General features: G+C 51.6%; 1 protein-coding gene across 1 annotated transcript; it reads right to left on the bottom strand.

Annotated features, from left to right (window-relative positions):
• Positions 1-822: 822 nt before the first annotated feature.
• Positions 823-12,192, bottom strand: LOC144609657 (eukaryotic initiation factor 4A-II-like). Its single transcript, XM_078428157.1, has 11 exons — positions 12,077-12,192; positions 9,747-9,798; positions 7,958-8,090; positions 7,477-7,616; positions 6,370-6,538; positions 4,974-5,083; positions 4,205-4,348; positions 3,142-3,279; positions 2,931-3,020; positions 2,309-2,388; positions 823-1,896 (listed from the first exon to the last, which is right to left on the bottom strand). The coding sequence occupies exons 1-11, from the start codon at positions 12,100-12,102 to the stop codon at positions 1,752-1,754; spliced, it is 1,227 nt and encodes a 408-aa protein (XP_078284283.1). The 5' UTR covers positions 12,103-12,192; the 3' UTR covers positions 823-1,751.
• Positions 12,193-21,670: the final 9,478 nt, after the last annotated feature.

Here is a 21,670-nt window from a genome sequence, read left to right as displayed (position 1 = left end):
TCAGCAACTCTTCCCTGTCCTTATGGGGGCTGCAGCAAATATGTCGGGGGGGGAAATAGGGAGCAGTTCCCTCAAGCCTGACGTCACCCAACATCACAAAAGGCCAAGCAAGTTTCGGGTCTTGTTTGGTCCCAGAACCTTCGAATCCGTGCTTTCAAATATCCATCCATCTTCTCTCTACTTGGGGGGGGGGGGGGGGGGGGGGATATATCGGATTCCAGTGATCAGCTCTTCAGAAATGCCGGCACTCCACGTTTCTTGTGCTTTATAGCTAAGCCCATCGTTTGTGACTCTCCCCACTCGAGATACGAAGCTGCCCCCGGAACAGAAACAGGTCCTTCCGAGTCCACACCGACCAGCGATCCCCACATACCCTACACACATTTACACCAAGCCAATTAACCTTCAAACCAGAGAAAACTCTGCGGACAGCATCCGGAGTCAAGATCGAACCTGGGTTTCTGGCGCTGTGAGGCAGCAACTCTACCACTGTGTCACCCTTTGTGTTCCCCCCATACGATTATGAATAAAGCAAAGATAAAGACACAGAATGCTGGAGTAACTCAGAGGGACTGGCAGCATCTCTGGAGAGAAGGAATGGGTGACGTTTTGGGTCGAGACCCTTCTTCCTGTACCACTGAGTTACTCCAGCTTTTTGTGTCCATCTTTGGTTTAAACCAGCATCTGCAGTTCCTCCGTACACTCGAATAAAGCAATCCATCCTAAACCCGCTCAGTCCATGCCGATCACCCCTCCCTCCCCGCACATCAAGATGCCACCGAGCAGAATAGCGATGGGAAAAACGTAAGCAAACAGCAGAGGTGGGTGTTTACCAAGTTTAATGTTCGATAGTACATGGATTTATAAAGTGCAACATCCACAGAATACATGGGAGACTATTCTGCAGCCACACACAAGCCGAGCTCAACAGCGCTGCAGGGCACAAAAGACCAATTTACTGCATTGAAACAAGAGGGCGGGCGGGCGGGCAGGTGAGAGAGAGGCGGCCACAGGCTGGCCTGATGCACACTATACGTTTTGGCGTCCAGAAGGCTAAACAGGCATCGCTGATGCTGTGCGCAAGCTACTGTGACTCCAGCCCCCTACGGAAATCCGGGCTGGGGAGGAGGAAGCATTGGCGAAGAGGCCCGTTACACTAAAAAATCCACCACTCTCCTGCTCAGACAGCCCAGGAGAGGGGGGGGTTATCCAGACCATTGAAGATTCCCAGAACAACGCACATAAACAAATACAAATTTATTGAACGCCATTTAATAAATACTATACAGAATGCAAGATTTGTACACTGTCTGTCTGTGATTAGCACACACACCCAGAATGCTATCCCACACTGCACTACAAATCCTTCAAACATTATCCTGAAGTAAGCCGGCTTCACGAAGTTGGCAGACTTCAAACAATGGTGATATTTCCTGGCCCGCAAGTACATGGTTACATGATGAAGAATATCTAACGCTACTACATCTAAGATAAGACTGGGCCTGAAAAGGTACTTACCCAGATTTTTTAATGACCCCATACTTATTTTTCTTTTACCCCACCCCTTACCAGTCTGAGCCTTTCCAGGAGGAAGAACAAGGAATGCCTCCAAAACCAAGCTGACCACCGACAGTGTTATACACAATGATCAGTTCTGAGCATCCAGGTGAACAGTTTTAAATAGAATCTGGGATTGCAGGTAAAACAGTCAGCATTCACAGCCTCAATCACAGCCTCTGCAAAAAACCAACTTAGATCAGGTCAGCCACGTTCATGGGCATCTCATCCACAGTAGTGTTGTAGAACGACTCAATGTCACGAAGGGTCCTCCGATCCTCTTCCGTGATCAGGTTGATAGCGACGCCTTTGCGCCCAAAACGGCCACCGCGGCCGATTCTGTGGGAGGAACGAGTGGGGAGAGAGAGACTCGGTGAGTGGGGGAAGAGCTCGGGTAAAGGGGAGGCCATTTAAAACCGAGGCGAGAAAAAAAACTTTTTCACCCAGAGAGTTGTGAATTTGTGGAATTCTCTGCCACAGAGGGCAGTGGAGGCCAATTCACTGGAGTTAGATAGAGCTCTAGGGGCTAGCGGAATCGAGGGGTAAGGGGAGAAGGCAGGCACGGGTTACTGAGTGTGGATGATCAGCCATGATCACAATGAATGGCGGTGCTGGCTCGAAGGGCCAAATGGCCTCCTCCTGCACATATTTACTATGTACGGCAGCTGGGGAACGAGGGGGGGACTGAGAGTGGGAAGAGCTTGTGTACTGCAGCTGGGGAACAAGAAAAAGCTCAGGGCCGATTACTCACCTGTGAATATAGTTCTCGCGGTTCGAAGGCAGATCGTAGTTAATGACCAGGGAGACTTGCTGCACATCAATCCCGCGGGCCTGAAACAAAGGGGCAGAGCCGTCAGACATTCTGGTCTCCGTACGGAGCTGGAGTTACAGCAGCCGCCCGCACTAGAGGGTCAGCGGGCCACCAGGCAGCAGCACGTCACCACACTCTTTATTCCCCGGGGCGATCACAAATTCATGAGAAGAACCGATAGGGAGCACGCACAATCTTTTGGGGGACACAAGATGCTGCAGTAACTCGGCGGGTCAGGCAGCATCTCTGGAGGGAAGGAATGGGTGACGTTTCAGGTCGAGACCCTTCTTCAGACACTTTTATTCAGTGCACAGGAATCAAGATTTAATAGGGCTTTTTTCCCCACCCACAGAGGGTGGTGGGCTTAGAGCTGCCAGAGGAGGTAGTTATGGCAGGTATTATAACAATATTTAACGGCACAGGTTTAGAGGGAGACGGGCCAAACGCAGGCAGGCGGGGAATCTCGGCCTGCATGAACACATTGGGAGGAAGGGCCTGTCTTGTCTCTACGTGGTTTGATACAACAACTGTAAACGACCAGCCTATTCACTCACTCACTCACCAGCAAGTCAGTGGTAATGAGAACGCGGCTGGATCCAGAGCGGAACTCTCGCATGATGAGATCCCTCTCCTTCTGCTCCATGTCACCGTGCTGTAAATAAAGGCAGGCGCACGTCAGCCGGCTGATCAATGAAAACCTGCAGCAACGTACGGGTCACCTCAACCCATCGGTCACGGCAGCAACACGTCAGACCCTGTAAAGTGCCGCTTACCAAAGCAGAAACTGTAAAGTCCCTGGCCAACATCTTCTCAGTCAGCCAATCCACCTTCCTCCTGGTGTTGATGAAGATCACAGCCTGAGTGATAGTCAGAGTCTCGTACAGATCGCACAGCGTGTCCAGCTTCCACTCCTGGGGGCAAGCAGAGGCAAAGGTCCACGATCAAACATCAGCACCCAGGGCCCACACACGCAATACCTACTCAAACCACTTACCATTAAACACCAAAGATAGACGCAAAGTGCTGGAGTAACTCGGGGTCAGGTTGCGTCGCATATAGATGATGTTCTGGGTCAGGACCCATCTTCCTAAACTAAACCCACTGTATTTTGTCGCGTTTGATGGGAGGTGACAAAGGTGTTTTCACCACCCTGCCCACCACCAAGAGTCAAGGCAACCAATATCAAAGACCCACACCATCCTGCCCACGGTCACAATTAAACACCCCCTGCCTTCATTTGCCCCCCCCCCCCTCCTCATAAGCTTTTTAACTTGCATCTTGGGAGGACATAATTCATAAAACTGAATGGTGGTTGACAGTCTCACAGAAGGTGGGGTATTAGTGAGGCTACACCTGGATTGTCGTGCTCAGTTTCGGTCACTCTGCTACCGGAAGGGCGCGGAGAAGATTTACGAGGACGCTGCCAGGACTTGAGGGCCCGAGTCTCGTCGCTATCCATTGGGAAGGTGGTACAGGAGCCTGAACACCATAACGCCCAAGTTCAAGAACAACCTCTTCCCAGCAACCACACTGCAAACTTCAATCTTACCACCGAAGACCAGAAACGTCACCTATCCTTATCCGGCCAGTTACTCCAGCACTTTGTCCACCTATTTAAGTTTAATCTCGAGCGAGAGAGAGGGTATTTGGCAGTAATAAACTCATGAAATGTCTCTGCAACGTAGTTATGGACAACTACGGGGGGAGTTGTACACAGTGGAGTGCAGATCGTCGTTCTACCAGGGGCTGAGCCCGAGTGCAGCACTAAAAGCTGACGCAGAAACAGAAAGCTCCCTGATCGCCCCACCCCCCCATCCACACTAGCCCCTCACTCACCTCTCGCTCCACGTTGATGTAGAACTGCCGGATGCCCTCCAGAGTCAGCTCCTCCTTCTTCACGAGGATGCGGATGGGGTCACGCATGAACTTCTTGGTCACCTCCAGGACGTCCGACGGCATGGTGGCCGACAGCAGCACCACCTGTCGGGAGAGAAGGCAGTCAGACCACGACAACCACTCGGCCCATTGAGAGTCTGCTCGCTCACAGTGTGCCGCCACATCGACAGGTCGAAGAACCGGACATTAAGAAAGAGGTCCACTTCTCCCATGTCAACGGGCGGCGATTAATCTATGTCCCAACAAATCCTGCTGTCACTGATGAGAACGTCAGAGTTTATCCAAGGATCCCAACTCCAACAGGACGCTTGCAAAGGACAATCCGATTAGAAAAATCACTTTGTCGGCAAAAAAAAATTGCAGATGCCGATTAAAATCGAAGGCAAGACACAAAATGGTGGAGTAACTCAGCAGGTCAGGCGGCATCTCGGGAGAGAAGGAATGGGTGACGTTTCAGGTCCGAAGAAGGGTCTCGAAACGAAGCATCACCCATTCCTTCTCTCCCGAGATGCTGCCTGACCCGCTGAGTTACTCCACCATTTTGTGTCCACCTTAGGAAAAACATTTGGCACGTCATCTGAGAGCTGCATCGACGGAAACATTTTAAGGTGCAACAAAATGTGAGTCAGATCCTTGCATCCACACGAGCTCTACACACAACATCAGCTAAACAGTGAGACTGCCGCGCACTGTGCTGCTGTGGGAGTACCTGAATGGAAGTGTTCAGCTTCTGGAATATCTCATAGATCTGGTCCTTGAACCCTCTGCTCAGCATCTCATCCGCTTCATCCAAAACAAACATCTTGATGTACCTTGTGGCTGCAAATTAAAATAAAACCCGTCAGTCCACCAAGTTACCCCAGCAGTGTGCTATCCGGCTTCATCGATGCAATCCGGTCTGGGAATACAGAACTACATCTATCCATCCGCTCGAAACATCGCCTAAACATCAGTGGGGCTGTGCGGTGCGATTGACCCACGATCAGCGGTCTGTGGGGGGGAAGAGAAGTCAATGGGGACCTGGCGCGAAGAACGGTGGGAGAACAAATGGGAACCTGGTGTGGTCGGGGCCACTCTAGTCGTCGAACCCTCTGAGTCTGTGTCTGTTTGTTTGTATGTTCCGGTTAAAGCGCTGTGCCAGCCAACAGTCGTTTGTCTTTTTTCCCCCCGCTCACTTTTAATTTAATTTAATTTTCAAGTTTCTGCGTACCTTGTTGTATGTTGTGGCTATTTATCGGCACACCAATCTCCCTCTGGGGATGAGTAAAGTTCTATTGCATCGTATACATCAGTTTGGAAGCTGTACATCCGACTCTGCCCCCCCCCCCCCCCATGTGTGGGGTTTAAATAGCCGTTAACGCGTAGGAAATGGGGGATAAGATATAGCTGGTGTGAACGTGGTGGGCTGAAAGGCCCTTTCCACGCTGTATCTTCAAACTAAACACTGCAGCGTTTAATTGTCATGTATACCGACAACGAAACGTTGAAATGTTTCAACAGCACTAAAACGGGTCGTTTTAAAAAAGTTAGTAACGTGAAAATATTAGTCAGCGCGAACTTAGGTGAATGATGGTTGGCGTGGACTCAGTGGGCCGAAGCACCTCTTCCTTTGGTGTATGCTTTGGACAGGTACGAGCAGCCAGAAGAGGTGGTTTAATTGTCATGTATACAGACAACGGAACGTTGAACGACGACCCGAAACGTCACCCATTCCCTCTCCTAGATGCTGCCAGACCTGCTGAGTTACTCCAGCATTTTGTGGGACCTTCGAAGAGGTCGTTAAGGCATGTTCGGGTATTGGACAGGATAGGAGATACACACACAAAATGCTGGAGTAAGTCAGAACAGGCAGCATCTCGGGAAAAGGAATGGGCGACGTTTCGGGTTGAGACTTCGATTCAACTTGCCCCATCTACACTGGCAGGCGGGACTCGTGTAGATGGGGCAACTTGGGCCGAATGGCCTGTTTCCGTGTCGTATGACCAAGAATCAATCAACCCCAAAGTCACACCCGATTCTGAGCCACCCACTAAGTTAGGCTACCACACAAGCACGCACACTCCTAAGGAGCCTGGCAGAATGACTCCAGCGTTGGGGACACTTACAAAGATGCTGACGGTTCATCATATCAAACACTCGGCCTGGGGTCCCGACAACAATGTGCGGGGGTTCCAGCTGGAACTTCTGCATGTCATTCCTGATGCTGGTGCCGCCGATACAGGAGGAGCAGGTTCCTCCCATGTAGTCTCCCAAAGCCACGATCACCTTCTGAATCTGAGGCAAGTACAGGAACGTGGTTAGCTTGAGAGCCAGCCTGAAGGTAGGTGCAAAATGCTGGAGTAACTCGGCGGGTCAGGCAGCATCCCGGGAGAGAAGGAACGGGTGACGTTTCGGGTTGAGACCCTTCTTCAGACTGACGCGAAACGTCACCCATTCCTTCTCTCCCGAGATGCTGCCTGACCCGCTGAGTTACTCCAGCATTTTGTGTCTTTCTTCAGTCTTTTTTTTTATTTTTAAGAGTTTGGTTCGGCCGAATCTGGAGTGGCGCGTGTAGTTCTGGGCACCCCATTACAGGAAGGCTGTGGAGAGGGTGCAGAGGTGGAGTATTGGGATGCTGCATGGCTTAGGGGGTATTAGTTACAGGGTTGGACAGACTTGGGATAGATTTCCACAGGAAGACCAAATGTTTCGAGGAGGTTGAGGAGACCTTAAGTCCACCCAGTGACCCCATGGTTTAATTGGCTTCTGTTTGTTGCAAATCGTCGTAGTGTATGTCTAAAGTAAAGTCTATCGTGGATCAAATACTGTGCTTAAGGGCCTGTTCTCCTGTGCTGTACCATTCTACGTTCGGTACGGTGGCACAGCGTTAAGAGTTGCTGCCTTGCAGCGCCGGAGACCCGGGTTCCATCCCGACTACGGGTGCTGTCTGTACCGAGTTTGCACGTTCTCCCCGTGACCTGCATGGGTTTTCTCCGATATCGTCGGTTTCCTCCCACACTCCAAAGACGTGCAGGTTTGTAGATTAATTGGCTTGGTAAATGTAAAAATTAGCCCTGGTGTGCGTAGGATAGTGTTAATGAGCGGGGATCGCTGGTCGGCGCAGACCCGTTGGGCCGAATGGGCCTGTTTCCGCGCTGTGTCTCTAAACTACGTACAACAGCAGTCCCATGAATAGAACAAACAAAGGATGATAACAATCAAGAGCGAGCTACCTGCAGAGCGAGCTCCCTGGTGGGGGCCAGGACCAACGCCTGCGTCTCCTTCAGATCCACATCCAGCTGCTGCAAGATGGAGATAGCAAAGGTGGCCGTCTTGCCCGTCCCAGACTGTGCCTGGGCAATGACATCGTACTCTGGAGGGGAGAGGCAGAGAGTCACAGACGGTCACCCAGTCTAGGGCGGCTCACACCTAAACACGGGAACATCTTGTGGCCACAGCATGAATCAGCAGGCACTCACTGAAGGAATACGCTGAGATGAACGAGGGCCGATTGTTATACCCCAAGTCTGATTAAGAAATGTTACCATTTTAGTTAAAGGTAACTCCTTGCCCAGACTGGGGATAGAAGGCAGGCTTCGATCAAGGGACCAGAGAACAAAGCTCCCGCAACGCAGTGTCACCCCCCCCCCCCCCCCCACCCGCGACCAGCCCGTACACTGGCCCCACTATCATAACACCAGGTTGAATGCTTACCCCTGATGCAGGGAAGAATGGCACGTTGCTGGATTGCAGATGGCTTCTCAAACCCATAGGCGTAGATTCCACGAAGGAGGTTTTCACGTAGATTCATGTCATCAAAGTTATCAACAATCTCAGTCCAGTTACTCTGCAAATGTAAAATACCCCTTGTTAGGCCAGACAATACAACCTACCTTCATACAATTCTAACTACCTTCACACAGTGAACAGACCCACAACAGCATTGACGCGCAGAAGGGTCGCTGAAGGTGGCAGCACAAGTAGATGGGAAAGGCGGCATACATTAGGCTTGCCTTCAATGCCCGTCACTTCTTAAAAGCAGCAGCAGCTCCCAAGACAACCACCCTGTCTTTTCGCTGCAGCATTCACTGAATACAGATCACAAGCAAGTCCAGGATGAGCAAGACGTGAGCAGGAGAACAAACTACCGAGCCACCACTGATGGAAATGGTAATATTAACACTGCAAATTTCAGTCATAGAAGCATAGAAAATAGGCGCAGGAGGCCATTTGGCCCTTCGAACCAGCACCGCCATTCATTGTGATCATGACTGATCATCCACAATTAGTAACCCGTGCATGCCTTCTCCCCATATCCCTTGATTTTGCTAGCCCCTAGAGCTCTAACTCTCTCTTGAAGCAAGTTGAGGTGTGCAATACGTTTAAGAATAAGGGGTCGGCCATTTAGAACGGAGGGAGACGAGGAAAAAGTTTTCCACCCAGAGTCATGAATCTGGAATTCTCTGCCTCAGAAGGCAGTGGAGGCCAATTCTCTGGATGCTTTCAAGAGTTAGATAGAGCTCTTAAAGACAGCGGAGTCAAGGGATATGGGGAGAGGGCAGGAACGGGGTACTGATTGTGGATGATCAGCCATGATCACGGTGAATGGCGGTGCTGGCACCAAGGGCCAAATGCCCTACTCCTGCACCTATTGTCTTATTTGAGGCAGCACGGGTTTGTATGCACGACCCATGACCAAGTACCATGACCCATCCTCAGGACCTCCTGTTTCTTCCCACAATCCACAGGCGTACAGGGTTGCAGGTTAATTGGCTTTGGTAAAAGATTGTAATTCTGTCTGAAGGGCCTCGACCCGAACATCATCCAGAGATGCTGCCAGTCCCGCTGAGTTACTCCAGCATTTTGTGCCTATCTTCGATTTAAACCAGCATCTGCAGTTCCTTCCTACACATTTGTAATTTGTCCCGCAGTTTGAGTGGGATGGTAGTGTTGATGTACGGGGATCGCTGGCTGGCGTTGTCTCGTCGGGCCGAAGAGCCAGTTTCCACGCTGTACCCCTAAACTAAACTAACTCCCTCCTGCATCTGCAGTAGATTTTAGACGTCTCATCAACTCCCCCCTGGTTCCACCAGCCCACTGCTTGGGGGCAATTACGACAACTAATAGAATAATCCACACAGGAAGCAGGAATATGTAGGAGAAAAAACTGCAAATCCTGGTTTAAATTGGAGGAACAGCACCTCATATTTCGCTTGGGTAGTTTACACCCCAGTGGTATGAACAGTCCCTGCTTTCCCTCTCTCTCCATCCCCTCCCCAGTTCTCCAACTAGTCTTCCCATCTCCGACTACATTCTATCTTTGTCTCGCCCCCTCCAACATCAGTCTGAAAGGTCTCGACCTGAAACGTCACCCATTCCTTCTCTCCCAAGATGCTGCCTGACCTGCTGGGTTACTCCAGCACTTTGTGTCTACTAGGAAGCAGGAATATCCAGAGGACCCCCTCTCCACCCCCTCCGTGTTGCTGAGCCCCGTCATTCTCACCTCAATGACTCCTTCTGGTTCCATTCCATCAGGGGAGCCATGTTCGTTGGATCTGAAAGCAAAAGGCAGCGGTCAGAAACAAACATGTCACCCAGATGCCAAAGTCCATTGTGGCCGCAGTAAAACACTGCACAACACTGGTTAAATAAGGGGAAGGATTAGTCTGGCATGACTCATTTTTGCCAGGAGGGTAATAGGCCATGAGTAATAGAAGGCTGCACACAGGCCGACAAGAGGAAGTGATTTATCCCAGACAATGGAAGGCAGGCGCCACGTCACTGGCAGAAGCATCGCTGATTATGACGCAGTAATATTCAGGAAGCATCACTGCCGAGCTGCAGCAGTGGAAGAAACCACATGGTTTACAAAGATAACGGCTGAGAAAAACAACTAGGCAGGCAAATGAATGCCCCCCGCCCTCAATTCACAAGCTATAGGAGTAGAATTGGGCCATTCGGCCCGAGTCTACTCTGCCATTCAATTAACGCATAACCTAGAAAAATCCTCAGTTCCTGTCACTGTCCTGCCCAATATTAGGCGACTGCCTCTTCCCACAGTGAGCACTCATTTCACCATTTCCCTCTGGCTTTGTTTCACTTCCTTTCTGACATCCCTTTACCCTTTCACCTCTAACCATTGTCACTTATTCGTCCCATCTGACAGCCAATCCCTCCCTGAACCTGTATCCACCTATCACAAGAGAAAACAGCCCTGGAGTAGCTCAGCTGGCTAGGCAGCATTCGAGAACATGGACAGGTGATGTTTCGGGTCCTGTTAGTTCTCCTGAGATGCTGCCTGACCCGCCGAGCTACTTCAACGCTTTGTTGTCTTTTTGCAAACTAGCATCTGCAGCCCCTTGTTTCCACTTTTCCAGGCTTTGTCCTGCCCCAACATCTTTCTAACTTTCCCCTCCCTACTCCATCAGTCTGAAGAAGGGCCCTGACCCAGTATCCTCCGCCTGACCCACTGAGTGACCCCAGCACTTGGCCTTCTCTTGTAAACTGGCATCTGCATTTCCTTGTTCCCACCTAGCAGGATTTGTCCTTTCCCCACATCACTCCCCTCCCCCCACTCCATCAGTCTGTCCCACCCCCACTCCATCAGTCTGAATGACCCCCAAACATTTCCCATCAGACGTTGCCTGACCAGCTGAGTTACTACAGCACCTTTTTATCTCATTTCCCACACCCAGTCCTTTGCCCCCCCCACAACACCAGGATTTGTCGTCTCCCCTCCTCTCTATCCCACCTTTCTCCCCCTATTCCCCATCAGCCCCCCCCTCCGATAAATGCGGCCTCCAGCTCCTCCACCACGTGTCTCCCAGCCCCTGCAGTTCCTGTCTCCGCCGCTTCCGCATTCACCCCCCCATTCAGCCGGACGCGCACGCGCAGTCGCCAGCCCATGCGGACCCGGGGGTTGCGCAAGGGGTCGTGTGCGCCTGCGCGGCCCCGCTCCATCCAGCACGTGATGGGGGGGGGGGGAGAGAGGGAGAGAGACGCTGCGACAGCGCGGCTCCACCGCCATGAAGAAGCGGCGGCGACGACGACACCCCTCGCCATCACCGTCCCCCCATCTCTCTCTACCCAAACCCCGCACTCCCCTCTTTATCACCACATTGATCGAAAGGGGGGCGACCAAAAAAACATATGTAATTTAACAAGCGACGCCGTTTCCCCTCAGCGCACAAACCCGCCCGCCCTCCCCCTCACGCACCCCGCCGCCATTTTGTACGCCTCGGCTGCGCTGCCGCCACCCCTCCCCCCACACGTGACCATCGACCCACACTCGTCGCCCACTCCGTGATCGTTACCCCCCCCCCCCACGGCACGTGACCGACCCCCCCCCCCCCCCACCCCGCGCGAGCGCCCACCGCCGCCGTTTCCAAAGCCCCCCCCCAACTGCCGCCCCAACCGTCAGTCAGTCAGTCGGCGGCGGCGGTAGCGGCAACGGAACCGCACGTTGTCTCTGTCTCTATCTCTCTCACACACACCTCCGCGGTAAGGTAGGGCCGGACCCCCCCCCCCACAACCCATCCGGCAATGAACCTCCTCCCGGGAATTAGAGAGGGGGAATGAGGCAGGCAGAGCCGGGTCACTAACCCCGGGGCCACCCGCAGTCAACCGCCGCCCCGGCCGCCATCTTGTGACCGCTTTTCCCTCCCATTTTCTTCGCCAAAAAAAAAAAACACGGCGTGAATTCCTCCGGGGTTTCTCCCCCAACACCGCCGCCTCCTCCTCCTCCTTCCTCGCCGCCCGAGTGTTTATATATATTCGTCCCGCTTTTTTTTGTTCCCCGTTTTCTTTTCTCTCTCTCTCTCTCTCTCTCTCTACCTGAATTCCGCACCGTCTTCTGACATCACCTCGCAGTAGAACCTTCCGCAGCCAAGAGAGGACCGCGCCGCCACTCGCACCGCCTTTTATACCGCCGGCGCGTCCCCGCCCTCTCCCTCCACCTCCCCCCCCCCCCCCCCCATCCGGCGCAGCCCAACATGCTTGCCCTCACTCCTCCGCCCCCATTGGCCGCCCGCCGCGTCACTCCCCGCGCCGCCGCTGCCCATTGGTCGCAGCCCAGAGCCCTCTTACCCCGCCCCTCACAGTTGCGTCATCGGCCCCGCCCACTCAGCAAGCTTGGTTGACCGGTCGCGCTTCCTGCTGAAACAAGTTGCATTGGGGGGGGGGTTTAAACAGCCAAAATAATATTCATTGCTGGTTTGGTTTATAAAAGTTAAGATTAAGTAATTTAGCATTTGTAATTAATTTGCCATTGCCGGTGTGGATTCAGGTTTAAAAAAAACAAATTAAATATAAATGCAGCCCCTTTGACTCTGGTCCCCCCCCCCCCATCCCATTTAAAACTGGTGATGGAGCGCTGGAGGAACAAATGGGAATCCCCTGTGTAACACACCACGTGTCTGACTGTGATGGTGGGGGAGTGAGTTCTCCCCCCCCCCCCCATTCATTCCCAGACAAAGGATGCAAAGCCCTGCCTGACCAAACACTGCCAATGGCCGGCAGTCCACACAGCCTTGCTTGGGGGGGGTGGGAGGGGGAAGAGAGAGTGTGGGAGGGGGGAGAGAGTGTGGGAGGGAGGAGGAGTGTGTGGGAGGGAGGAGAGTGGGAGGGAGGAGAGAGTGGGAGGGGGGAGAGAGTGGGAGGGGGGGAGAGAGTGGGAGGGGGGGAGAGTGTGTGGAAGGGGGAGAGAGTGTGGGAGGGAGGAGTGGGAGGGAGGAGAGTGGGAGGGAGGAGAGTGGGAGGGAGGAGAGAGTGGGAGGGGGGGGAGAGTGTGGAAGGGGGAGAGAGTGTGGGAGGGGGGAGAGAGAGTGGCAGCAAAATGGTGGTACAGCAGATGCAGTAAATTGTTAGTTTAGACGAGGCAACTTGGTCGGCAAGGAACTGCAGACGCTGGGATTTTCAGCAAAGCACCGTGTTTTTGTTTTGAGCGAGGCCGTACTCATACAGCAAAGCATCGTGCTTCGAGAGAGTTGGCAAACAGAGAGCAAAGCACTTGAGAGAGAGACCGTAATCAGAGAGCAAAGCACCCGTGCTTTGAGAGAGCGACCGTAATCAGAGAGCAAAGCACCAGTGCTTTGAGAGAGACCCCGTAATCAGAGAGCAAAGCGCCCGTGCTTCGAGAGAGCAACGAAAACAAAAAAGCTTTTCAGTCTGTACCTCGGTACACGTGACAATAAACCAAACTAAACTAATCTAGGATTTCAGATGGAGACAGGCAGCAAAGCACCGTGCTTTGAGAGAGAGAGAGAGACCGTAATCAGAGAGCAAACCACAGTGCTGCGAGAGCAACGAAATCAAAAGCTTTTCACTGTACCTCGGTACACGTGACAATAAACCAAACTAAACTAATCTAGGATTTCCAATGGACAATAGGTGCAGGAGGAGGCCATTCGGCCCTTCGAGCCTGTACGCACCGCCATTCAATGTGATCATGGCTGATCATTCTCAATCAGTACCCCGTTCCTGCCTTCTCCCCGTACCCCCTGACTCCGCTATCCTTAAGAGCTCTATCCAGCTCTCTCTTGAATGCATTCAGAGAATTGGCCGCCACTGCCTTCTGAGGCAGAGAATTCCACAGATTCACAACTCTCTGACTGAAAAAGTTTTTCCTCATCTCAGTTCTAAATGGCCTACCCCTTATTCTTAAACTGTGGCCACTTGTTCTGGACTCCCCCAACATTGGGAACATGTTTCCTGCCTCTAACGTGTCCAACCCATTAATAATCTTTTAAATGCTGATATTGTACCTGCCTCAAATACTTGAAGAAACAAGGAACTGCAGTTGCTGGGTAACAGAAAAAAGAGACGCAGAGTGCTGGAGTAACTCAGAGGGTTAGACAGCATCTCTGGAAACGTCTGAGGAAAGGTCCCGATGCTGCTTGACCCAATGAGTTACTCCAGCACTTTGTGTCCACTCATTGACACGATCACCATGTTTACAGATTATCCCCACGGTCACCCTGCTTTTACTTCATCACAAAAACATCCCCCCCTCCCCCGTGCAGTTTGACAAGTCCATCCAAATTTGCCACCCAGTGCTGGTCTGGTATATCTCCTGGTGAAGTTGGATCTGAACTCAACTTTCTGGCTTGTAGGTCGTGGCGAAAGCTATAGCTGAGCCATAGCCGATAACAAGAACCGGAAGGGGGGGGGACTTACCTTTTGCACCCTCAAGGTCGTTTGCGGGAGGCGTCCCTGGGCACAAAGGCTGAAGGGCGAGGAGAGGGACGATGGTTCACTAGATGACAGGCTGGAGGCGACAGCTGCCAGGGGCCTTTATGGCCAGCTACAGCTGGGATGGTGAAATGGCGCTAAAACCTGGCGACTCTTGCAAATGGACTCAGTGGCCTGTTTCTTTGCATGAGGAACTTAACCCAGACATGGTACTTATGTATGGCAATAATCGTACTGATCTGTATGCCTTGTCACACGTGATAATAAAGGAGCTATCGAACCATTGGAGAAGGACTTGAATGAGAAGAACTGCATTTAATCTAAACACCCGTGGATGTTGAGTTGAGGGAAGAGGAACAAAGTGGGAGAATGAGTAGGAAGGAACTGCAGATGCTGGTTTAAACCAAAGATAAGACACAAAAAGCTGGAGTAACTCAGCGGGACAGGCAGCATCTCCGGAGAAAAGGAACAGGTGACGTTTTGGGTTGAGACTGACTCTGAAGAAGGGTCTCAACCCGAAACATCACCTATTCCTGTTCTCCGGAGATGCTACCTGCCCCGCTGAGTTACTCCAGAATGTCAGCTAGAGGCTCTTGGATCTTGAGCACTGCCCAGCGATTCCTTTAGCTATAAGAGGTGGTTCTTAGGTGCTTAAAAGGAGAGGTTGGATCCTCAACATGGAGCTTTGGGGCCAATCCACCTGGGGCCACGGCCATCTTTTATCCTGGCATGTGCCCGGCCCAGTGAAGTCTCTATGTGGTGGATGCTGGGATGCCTGGCAACCTTACCTCTAGGAGGACAATTGTGTTGGAAACCTTCACCTTTCCGAAGATGCCAAGAAAGCTCCACCGACAACGAAGATGCAAGTCGTGGGGCTTTCCTCCTCGTCAGTTGTAGGCAGTCCGTCTTTCACTGGCTTACAGTAATATTGTCACAAAATGCTGGAGTAACTCAGCAGGTCAGGCAGCATCTCGGGAGAGAAGGAATGGGTGACGTTTCGGGTCGAGACCCTTCAGACTGTCACATCAGCATCTTAGTCCCTGGATACAGGTACATGGATAGGACAGGTTTAGAGGGATATGGGCCAAAGGTGGGCAGGTGGGACTAGTGTAGCTGGGGCATGTTGGTCGGCGTGGGCAAGCTGGGCTGAAGAGCCTGTTTCCACGCTGTGTGACTATGAAACTACTAATTGGATTACCTAGTTCCTCACTGCTTGCTTTGGGATCTTGCTGTGCACGCCCGGCCCACCCACAGCTCCCCACGTGTAAAAGCTGCACTGACAATGAGGACGGGAAAAGCATCGTAAAAATGTACGTTCTTTTTTCAGAGCGTGGCATTTCATTTTAGAAGTCGAGAGGAATGTGGTTTTGAGGTCAGAAATGTTCCATTGCCGCCCGCGTATGTTTATGCAGGTCTCTTTGTTGTTGGTATTACTGACTTTTCCACCAGCCTGTGATCACGGTGCGTTGGAAGCTGGTCTAGGGAAAGAGCTCACATCGACTTGTATAATAAACACACATTTCAGAGAGGGAAGTTACTGTACGAAGATCATTTATCCCCACATGTCCTTTCCCACTGGAGTCTCCAGCCCAGTTTAGTTTATTGTCACGTGTACCGAGGTACAGTGAAAAACCTTTGTTGCAAAGACAATACATGATTACAATTGAGACATTACAGTGTATAGATACATGTTTAGTGCACGGTAAAGCCAGCAAAGTCCGATCAAGGATAGTGCGACGGTCACCAATGAGGTAGATAGTAGTTCAGGACTGCTCTCTGGTTGTGGTGGGACGGTTCAGCCTGGGGTGGGACGGTTCAGCCTGGGATGGGCCGCTGGGGTGGGGTGGAAGCAGATTCAACAGTGCAGTTTAAGAAGCTTTTGCACAGGCACGTAAATACACAGGGAATGGAGGGATATGGATCACGTGCAGGCAGAGAGAGTAGTTTGACTTGGCATTGTGCTCGGCACGGACATGGTGGGCCGAAGGGCCTGTTCCTGTGCTGTTGTGAAGGCACAAGGAGTGAGTGACGTTCCTCACAGTCTGTAACGGGACAAATGGCCAGGTGCTCCCCAGCAGCCAACGTTAATCATCCCGCCCTCATTCCACAAAGCTCGGCACATGGTGACAATAATAAACCTCAACCTAATATCTCTGTGAGTGTGGGGGGGGGGGGGGGAGCAATCTTGACAATATCATGTGATGCATTTTGGCTGCAAGGAGGTGCTGTGTCTTGAACTGGAATCCCCAGCTCTCTACTCTCCTGGAGGTCATGACTGCACCTGACTTGACAAAGACCACATTCTCTTTATGCTCAAGACTCTGATCTTTATTGTGTCAATACAAGGGATAGGAAATCCAATTCAATACAACAGTGATATACATGTAGAATATGGGCATGGGAGTAGAAAACACCAGAAACCTTCATGCCTGCATTATGTCACGCACACACATATTATATATATATACATATGTATAAAATGTGTGTGTATACTCTAATGCAGTGCTTCTTAAACTGGTGAATGGTTCACCCAGGGGTGAATGAAACTAGAGGGGCGCATGAAGAGTGAATGACTTAATATATATAAAATTATACACAAGGGAGGATAAGGCGAAAATTACCAAAAAAATATAAGAAAATTTAGTCGAGGGTGAATGAAATGTGAAAGACTCACGGGTGAATGAGTTTAAGAAGCACTGCTCCAGCGTAAAAAAAACCTCGGTCCACCGAGCTCACCTTCCGTCCAAATGACCTGACCAAAGGCCCACCTGCATGTATCCCAACAGTGCCCGAACAGCTTGTCATGGGGCGCACGCACACACTCATCGCTGTGCAGACGTGGCGGTGGGGAAAGGATGAGGTGGGCTTCAGAACGGAGAGGGTACTGCCAGCGAGGTGCAACAGTCAGAGGTTCAAGTGGTGCTGTGTACACACAGCTTGCTTTTAGTTTCTACGCCTTCTCTCTAAACCCTGTGTGAGCAGCGGTGGTCAACCAGCAAGGACCTTTGCTCGACTGCCACGGGCAAAGGGAAAATGGGGCTGATGGAAAGGCAAGTGGGATGAGATAAGGTGTTCTGCTGATCCGATACCCCCACGCTTCCCTCTGCCTGTTCACTCTTGGCCTTTTCAGTTCCCACACGAGAAATAATCGCTGCGCCTACACCCTACATCCCTATTTCTTAGAACGTGCCCATTTTCCTTGCGGCAGCTTTACTCTGCAGCCCCCTCTCCCCACCTCTGTAGAGGAAAACAAACAGCCAGCAGCGGTGGTGAGGGGTGGAGAGATGGGCTCATGGAATGACGCACTCCACAGGTTATAAAACCCAACACAATACAAACAGTTTTGCCATTTTGGTCACTGCCTGAGTGCCTTTTGCAACCAAGGTCAAAGTCCTTCTGAGAAAGGTGACTTCCAGTGAAGGGGATTTGGGAACAGTAGCTGCTTATAACAGAGCTTCCACATCGGGAATGACCAAGAGGGGGTTTCCAGAGTGCCATTCTTTTTCTCAAAGCAAATCGTCACCTTTCACTCGCCCCCATAGTAACACAGCACGCAGAGTCCAAAACCTGACCTATTGGCAAGCCGGAGAGAAGCAGCATGTGGAAATTCAACAGGCATGCTAACTGTCTGGAGCTGCAACACAGCCGTGCAGCTAACTCCCCCGGGGCACAGGAGCTCCTGCATGGTACTACGACCTCCAGCAGAGTCCGGGATAACTGCACTCATGTCTAATGCTCTTGCCAGGTCCTGAAAGACCCAGACACGTGGGGGTGGGGAACAGACTCCCCTCGATCAAGGATCATTTATCAGACCGAGATCTGGCAGACGAGGCAAAGCAGATGATAGGTTTCGTACCCTCCCAGATGCAAAGCCCTGTGTGTGTGTTTTACTCTTTTCTACCACAGTCTGCCCGTAGCAACACGCCAATCGCAGCTGCCCCACACCCTCATCTCATTTCATTTAAACTTCAATGCAAATATAAATTAGAAACAAATTGCACTAACTTGGCCAAACATACAAAGGGACACAAGTTGGAGGTAACATACTGCACCAGCGAATCCATCAGTTTAGCTTCCTAACTTGAACGTAACATCTTGGAACTAACTTGCCCCCTCTCCAAATATCAGCTGATGTGACTGAGGAGGAATTTCTTTAGCCAGAGGGCGGTGAATCTGCGGAATCCATTGCCGCAGCGGCAGTGGAGGCCAAGTCAATTGGTATTTTTAAGGCGGAGGTTGACAGATTTTCGATTAGTGCGGGTGTCAGGGGCGATGGCAGGAGAATGGGGTTGAGAAAGAAAGATAGATCAGCCATGATTTAATGGCGGAGTAGACTTGATGGGCCGAATGGCCTAATTCTGCTGCTGGAACTTATGAATGTAACTCGCTACCTGTGAAGCATCATTGTGGAGATCCCCTGCAGTACAGTGCGTGGGAATCACCTCTCAGCCCAGACTCACTGATGAGGATTGAGGAAAGGAAGGGGAGGCATGTCAATGAGCAAAATAATGCCCGTAAATTGGACCATTTCTTGTTGTGGGTTCTGCTTTGCCCGAGGAGGAGGTCTTATCCAAAGACAACAACCTGCAAGCGTTGTCGACAAGCCTCTGTGGTGATTCCGAGCTGCCCCACAAACTCCGCCTGTATCCGAGGCAAAGCATGGGGAGGAGGAACGCCAGGAAGCTGCCTTACACCAGGCTCTGAATTGCCATGATTTCTCTTTGACTGAGGTGATTAAGGTTAAGCAGGTCCCTGGCAGCGGGTCTCAGCTCCTAAGTTACACGCCCCCTCGACTCTCGGCAGAGACCGTTCCCCGTAACAGAAGAGAGAAGCTCCACATGGGAGTTTGAGTGCAATCCCACTGCCTTCCTTCCTCTCACCGGCCACAGTATCGGCCCTCACGGACAGGAGCAGGTTTCACATACACTCCGGCTTCTCAAAGCCTCTGGTCAGAGAAACAGACGCTCTACAAACTCACCCAGAGGAAACTGAAACATGCACAGCAGTCACCCCTGGTCTCTTCCTCTTTTGTGTCAAGAACCATTTTTATTAACAGACGCTTTGCTGAAGGACCAGAAGCCCGGGAAGTCTCGGCGTGAGCAGGCCTTCGATACAACTCCCCCCCGCCCTCTCCAAAACAGAGCAACTTCAAATACAAACCCAGACCAGACCTCACTTACTGCAGTTCACAGTTGTACTCCCATCATCTTCCCATCTCCACGACTCCAGCTTAGGTCCAGGCTCCATCCTCGCACCCTGCACCCTCTCCCCCCACCCCCCCCCCCAAAACCCCGCCTCTTATAACAAGGTAGGTAATGAAGAGCAACTAGAAAACACAACTACAGATCTTTAACTGGATGGCAAACAACTTCTAAACACAATAGAGACTTTTTCTGCAGCTCTGACTGACGAAGGAAGGTCAGGTTTTAGTAACGGGCTGTGCACAGTCCACATCAGGCATCATGGACCCCCCTTCAATGTGTAGGAGGGACCGTCGACACAGAGTGCTGGAGTAACTCAGCGGGACAGGCAGCATCTGTGGAGAACATGGATAGGTGACGTTCCAACCCGAAACGCCACCTATTCCCTTTCTTCAGAGATGCTGCCTGACCCGCTGAGTTTATCCAGTATTTTGTGTCTATCGACGGTCCCTCGATCCTGGGCCAACAGTAACTTGCTCTGACAGCAGCATGGAGCCCTTGGACAAACAAGCAACTGCAGATATGGGCTAACAACTGCAGATATGGGCTAACAAGCAATTGCAGATACGGGCTAACAAGCAAGTGCAGATATGGGCTAACAAGCAAGTGCAGTTATGTGCTAACAAACAACTGCAGATACTGGTTTTTACCAAAGATGGACACAGAGTGCTGGAGCGGGTCAGGCGGCATCTCTGGAGAACATGGATAGATGACGATTCTTCAGACTGATGATGGGGAGGGGAGAGGGACAGGACTGAGCTCGGCCGGTAAGAGGTGAACACATGCAGGCAGATTGTTGGACAAAGGCCAGAGTTGAAGAGATGGGTGAGAGTCTGAAAGGATAAAGAGTAGTGAAACAGGGGGTAGAAAAGTTGAGAACTGAGGGGGTGCAGGAGGGGGGAGGAGGTGGGGGAGAGGGGGCAGGGGAGGTTGTGTTTAAGAAGGAACTGCAGATGCTAACTTAAACCAAAGGTAGACACAAAAAGCTGGAGTAACTCAGTGGGACAGGCAGCATCCGTGGAGAGAAGGAATGAAGAAGGGTCTCGACCCATTCCTCCTCTCCATGGATGCTGCCTGTCCCGCTGAGTTACTCCAGCTTTTTGTGTCTATCTTTGGGGGAGGAGAGGTTCTTGGGGGAGGGAGGGGAGAGGGAAGGAGGCCGTTGTGGGAATGGTCTGAAGGAAGGTCCCAACCCGAAACGTCGCCTATCCGTGCTCCCCCCGGGTGCTGCCTGACCCGCTGAGTTACTCCAGCACTGTGTGTCCATCCAGCCAGGTGATAGAAGAAGGCACCTCCTCTCAGTCCGTGCCGCGTGGGAAAGGGGGAAGCCGGGGACGGTGAGAGGGTTAACAAAGAAAGCCACCGCACTGATCCAACTGTTGAGGACGTGGGTGAATGCAAGGGCATCGTGTGAGACAGTGCTTTGACAGCAAAATACAATTCATACCACAGCTTAAAGAAGTCATGTCCAAAAGGAGAAAAAAAAAACCAGCCACTTGCGTTCGTTCATACACAGAAAAACATCACGTAGTGTATCAGGGACTACTCAAAACGCAGCCCAAAATGCCAAGGGGCGATTGTGAATTCCCATTAGGAACTTTAAATAAAAGTCAAACAAACGTCCTCAAAAACCCAGTGCCGACTGACCCGTGTAAGATCAGGGTTCTTTCAGAAGGTGATCCACTACACGCCGCTGGTGAGGAGAGATATTTCACTTCAACGGGAGGAAAAAAAAACTGCAGACGCTGGTTTAAATCGAAGGTAGACACAAGATGCTGGAGTAACTCAGCGGGACAGGCAGCATCTCGGGAATGGGTGACGTTTCGGGTCGAGACCCTTCTTCAGACGGATGTCAGGGGAGGGGGCGGGACGAAGGTCTTGACCCAAAACGTCACCCATTCCTACTCTCCATAGATGCTGCCTGACCCGCTGAGTTACTCCAGCATCTTGTGTCTACCTTCACTTCAACTGAAACTGTTCATTTTGTCCACCCAGCTTCCCTCTCTCCCTCTGTCTCTCCATCCCTCCCTCCTTCTCT

The sequence above is a fragment of the Rhinoraja longicauda genome, chromosome 34 (genome assembly GCF_053455715.1).
Source record: "Rhinoraja longicauda isolate Sanriku21f chromosome 34, sRhiLon1.1, whole genome shotgun sequence".
NCBI lineage: Eukaryota > Metazoa > Chordata > Chondrichthyes > Rajiformes > Arhynchobatidae > Rhinoraja > Rhinoraja longicauda.
Note: the sequence above shows the minus strand (reverse complement) of the source record. Positions and strands in the feature narration are given on the sequence as shown.

Bases quoted from the DNA above. Each gene is read 5' to 3' on its own strand.
- LOC144609657 (XM_078428157.1), bottom strand. From the start codon at position 12,102: ATGTCAGAAGACGGTGCGGAATTCAG. The intron at 2,389-2,930 runs GTGAGTGAGTGA...CCTTTGTTTCAG, and splicing joins TCATTACCACTGACTTGCTG to GCCCGCGGGATTGATGTGCA. The intron at 1,897-2,308 runs GTGAGTAATCGG...TTCCTCCCACAG, and splicing joins CGCGAGAACTATATTCACAG to AATCGGCCGCGGTGGCCGTT.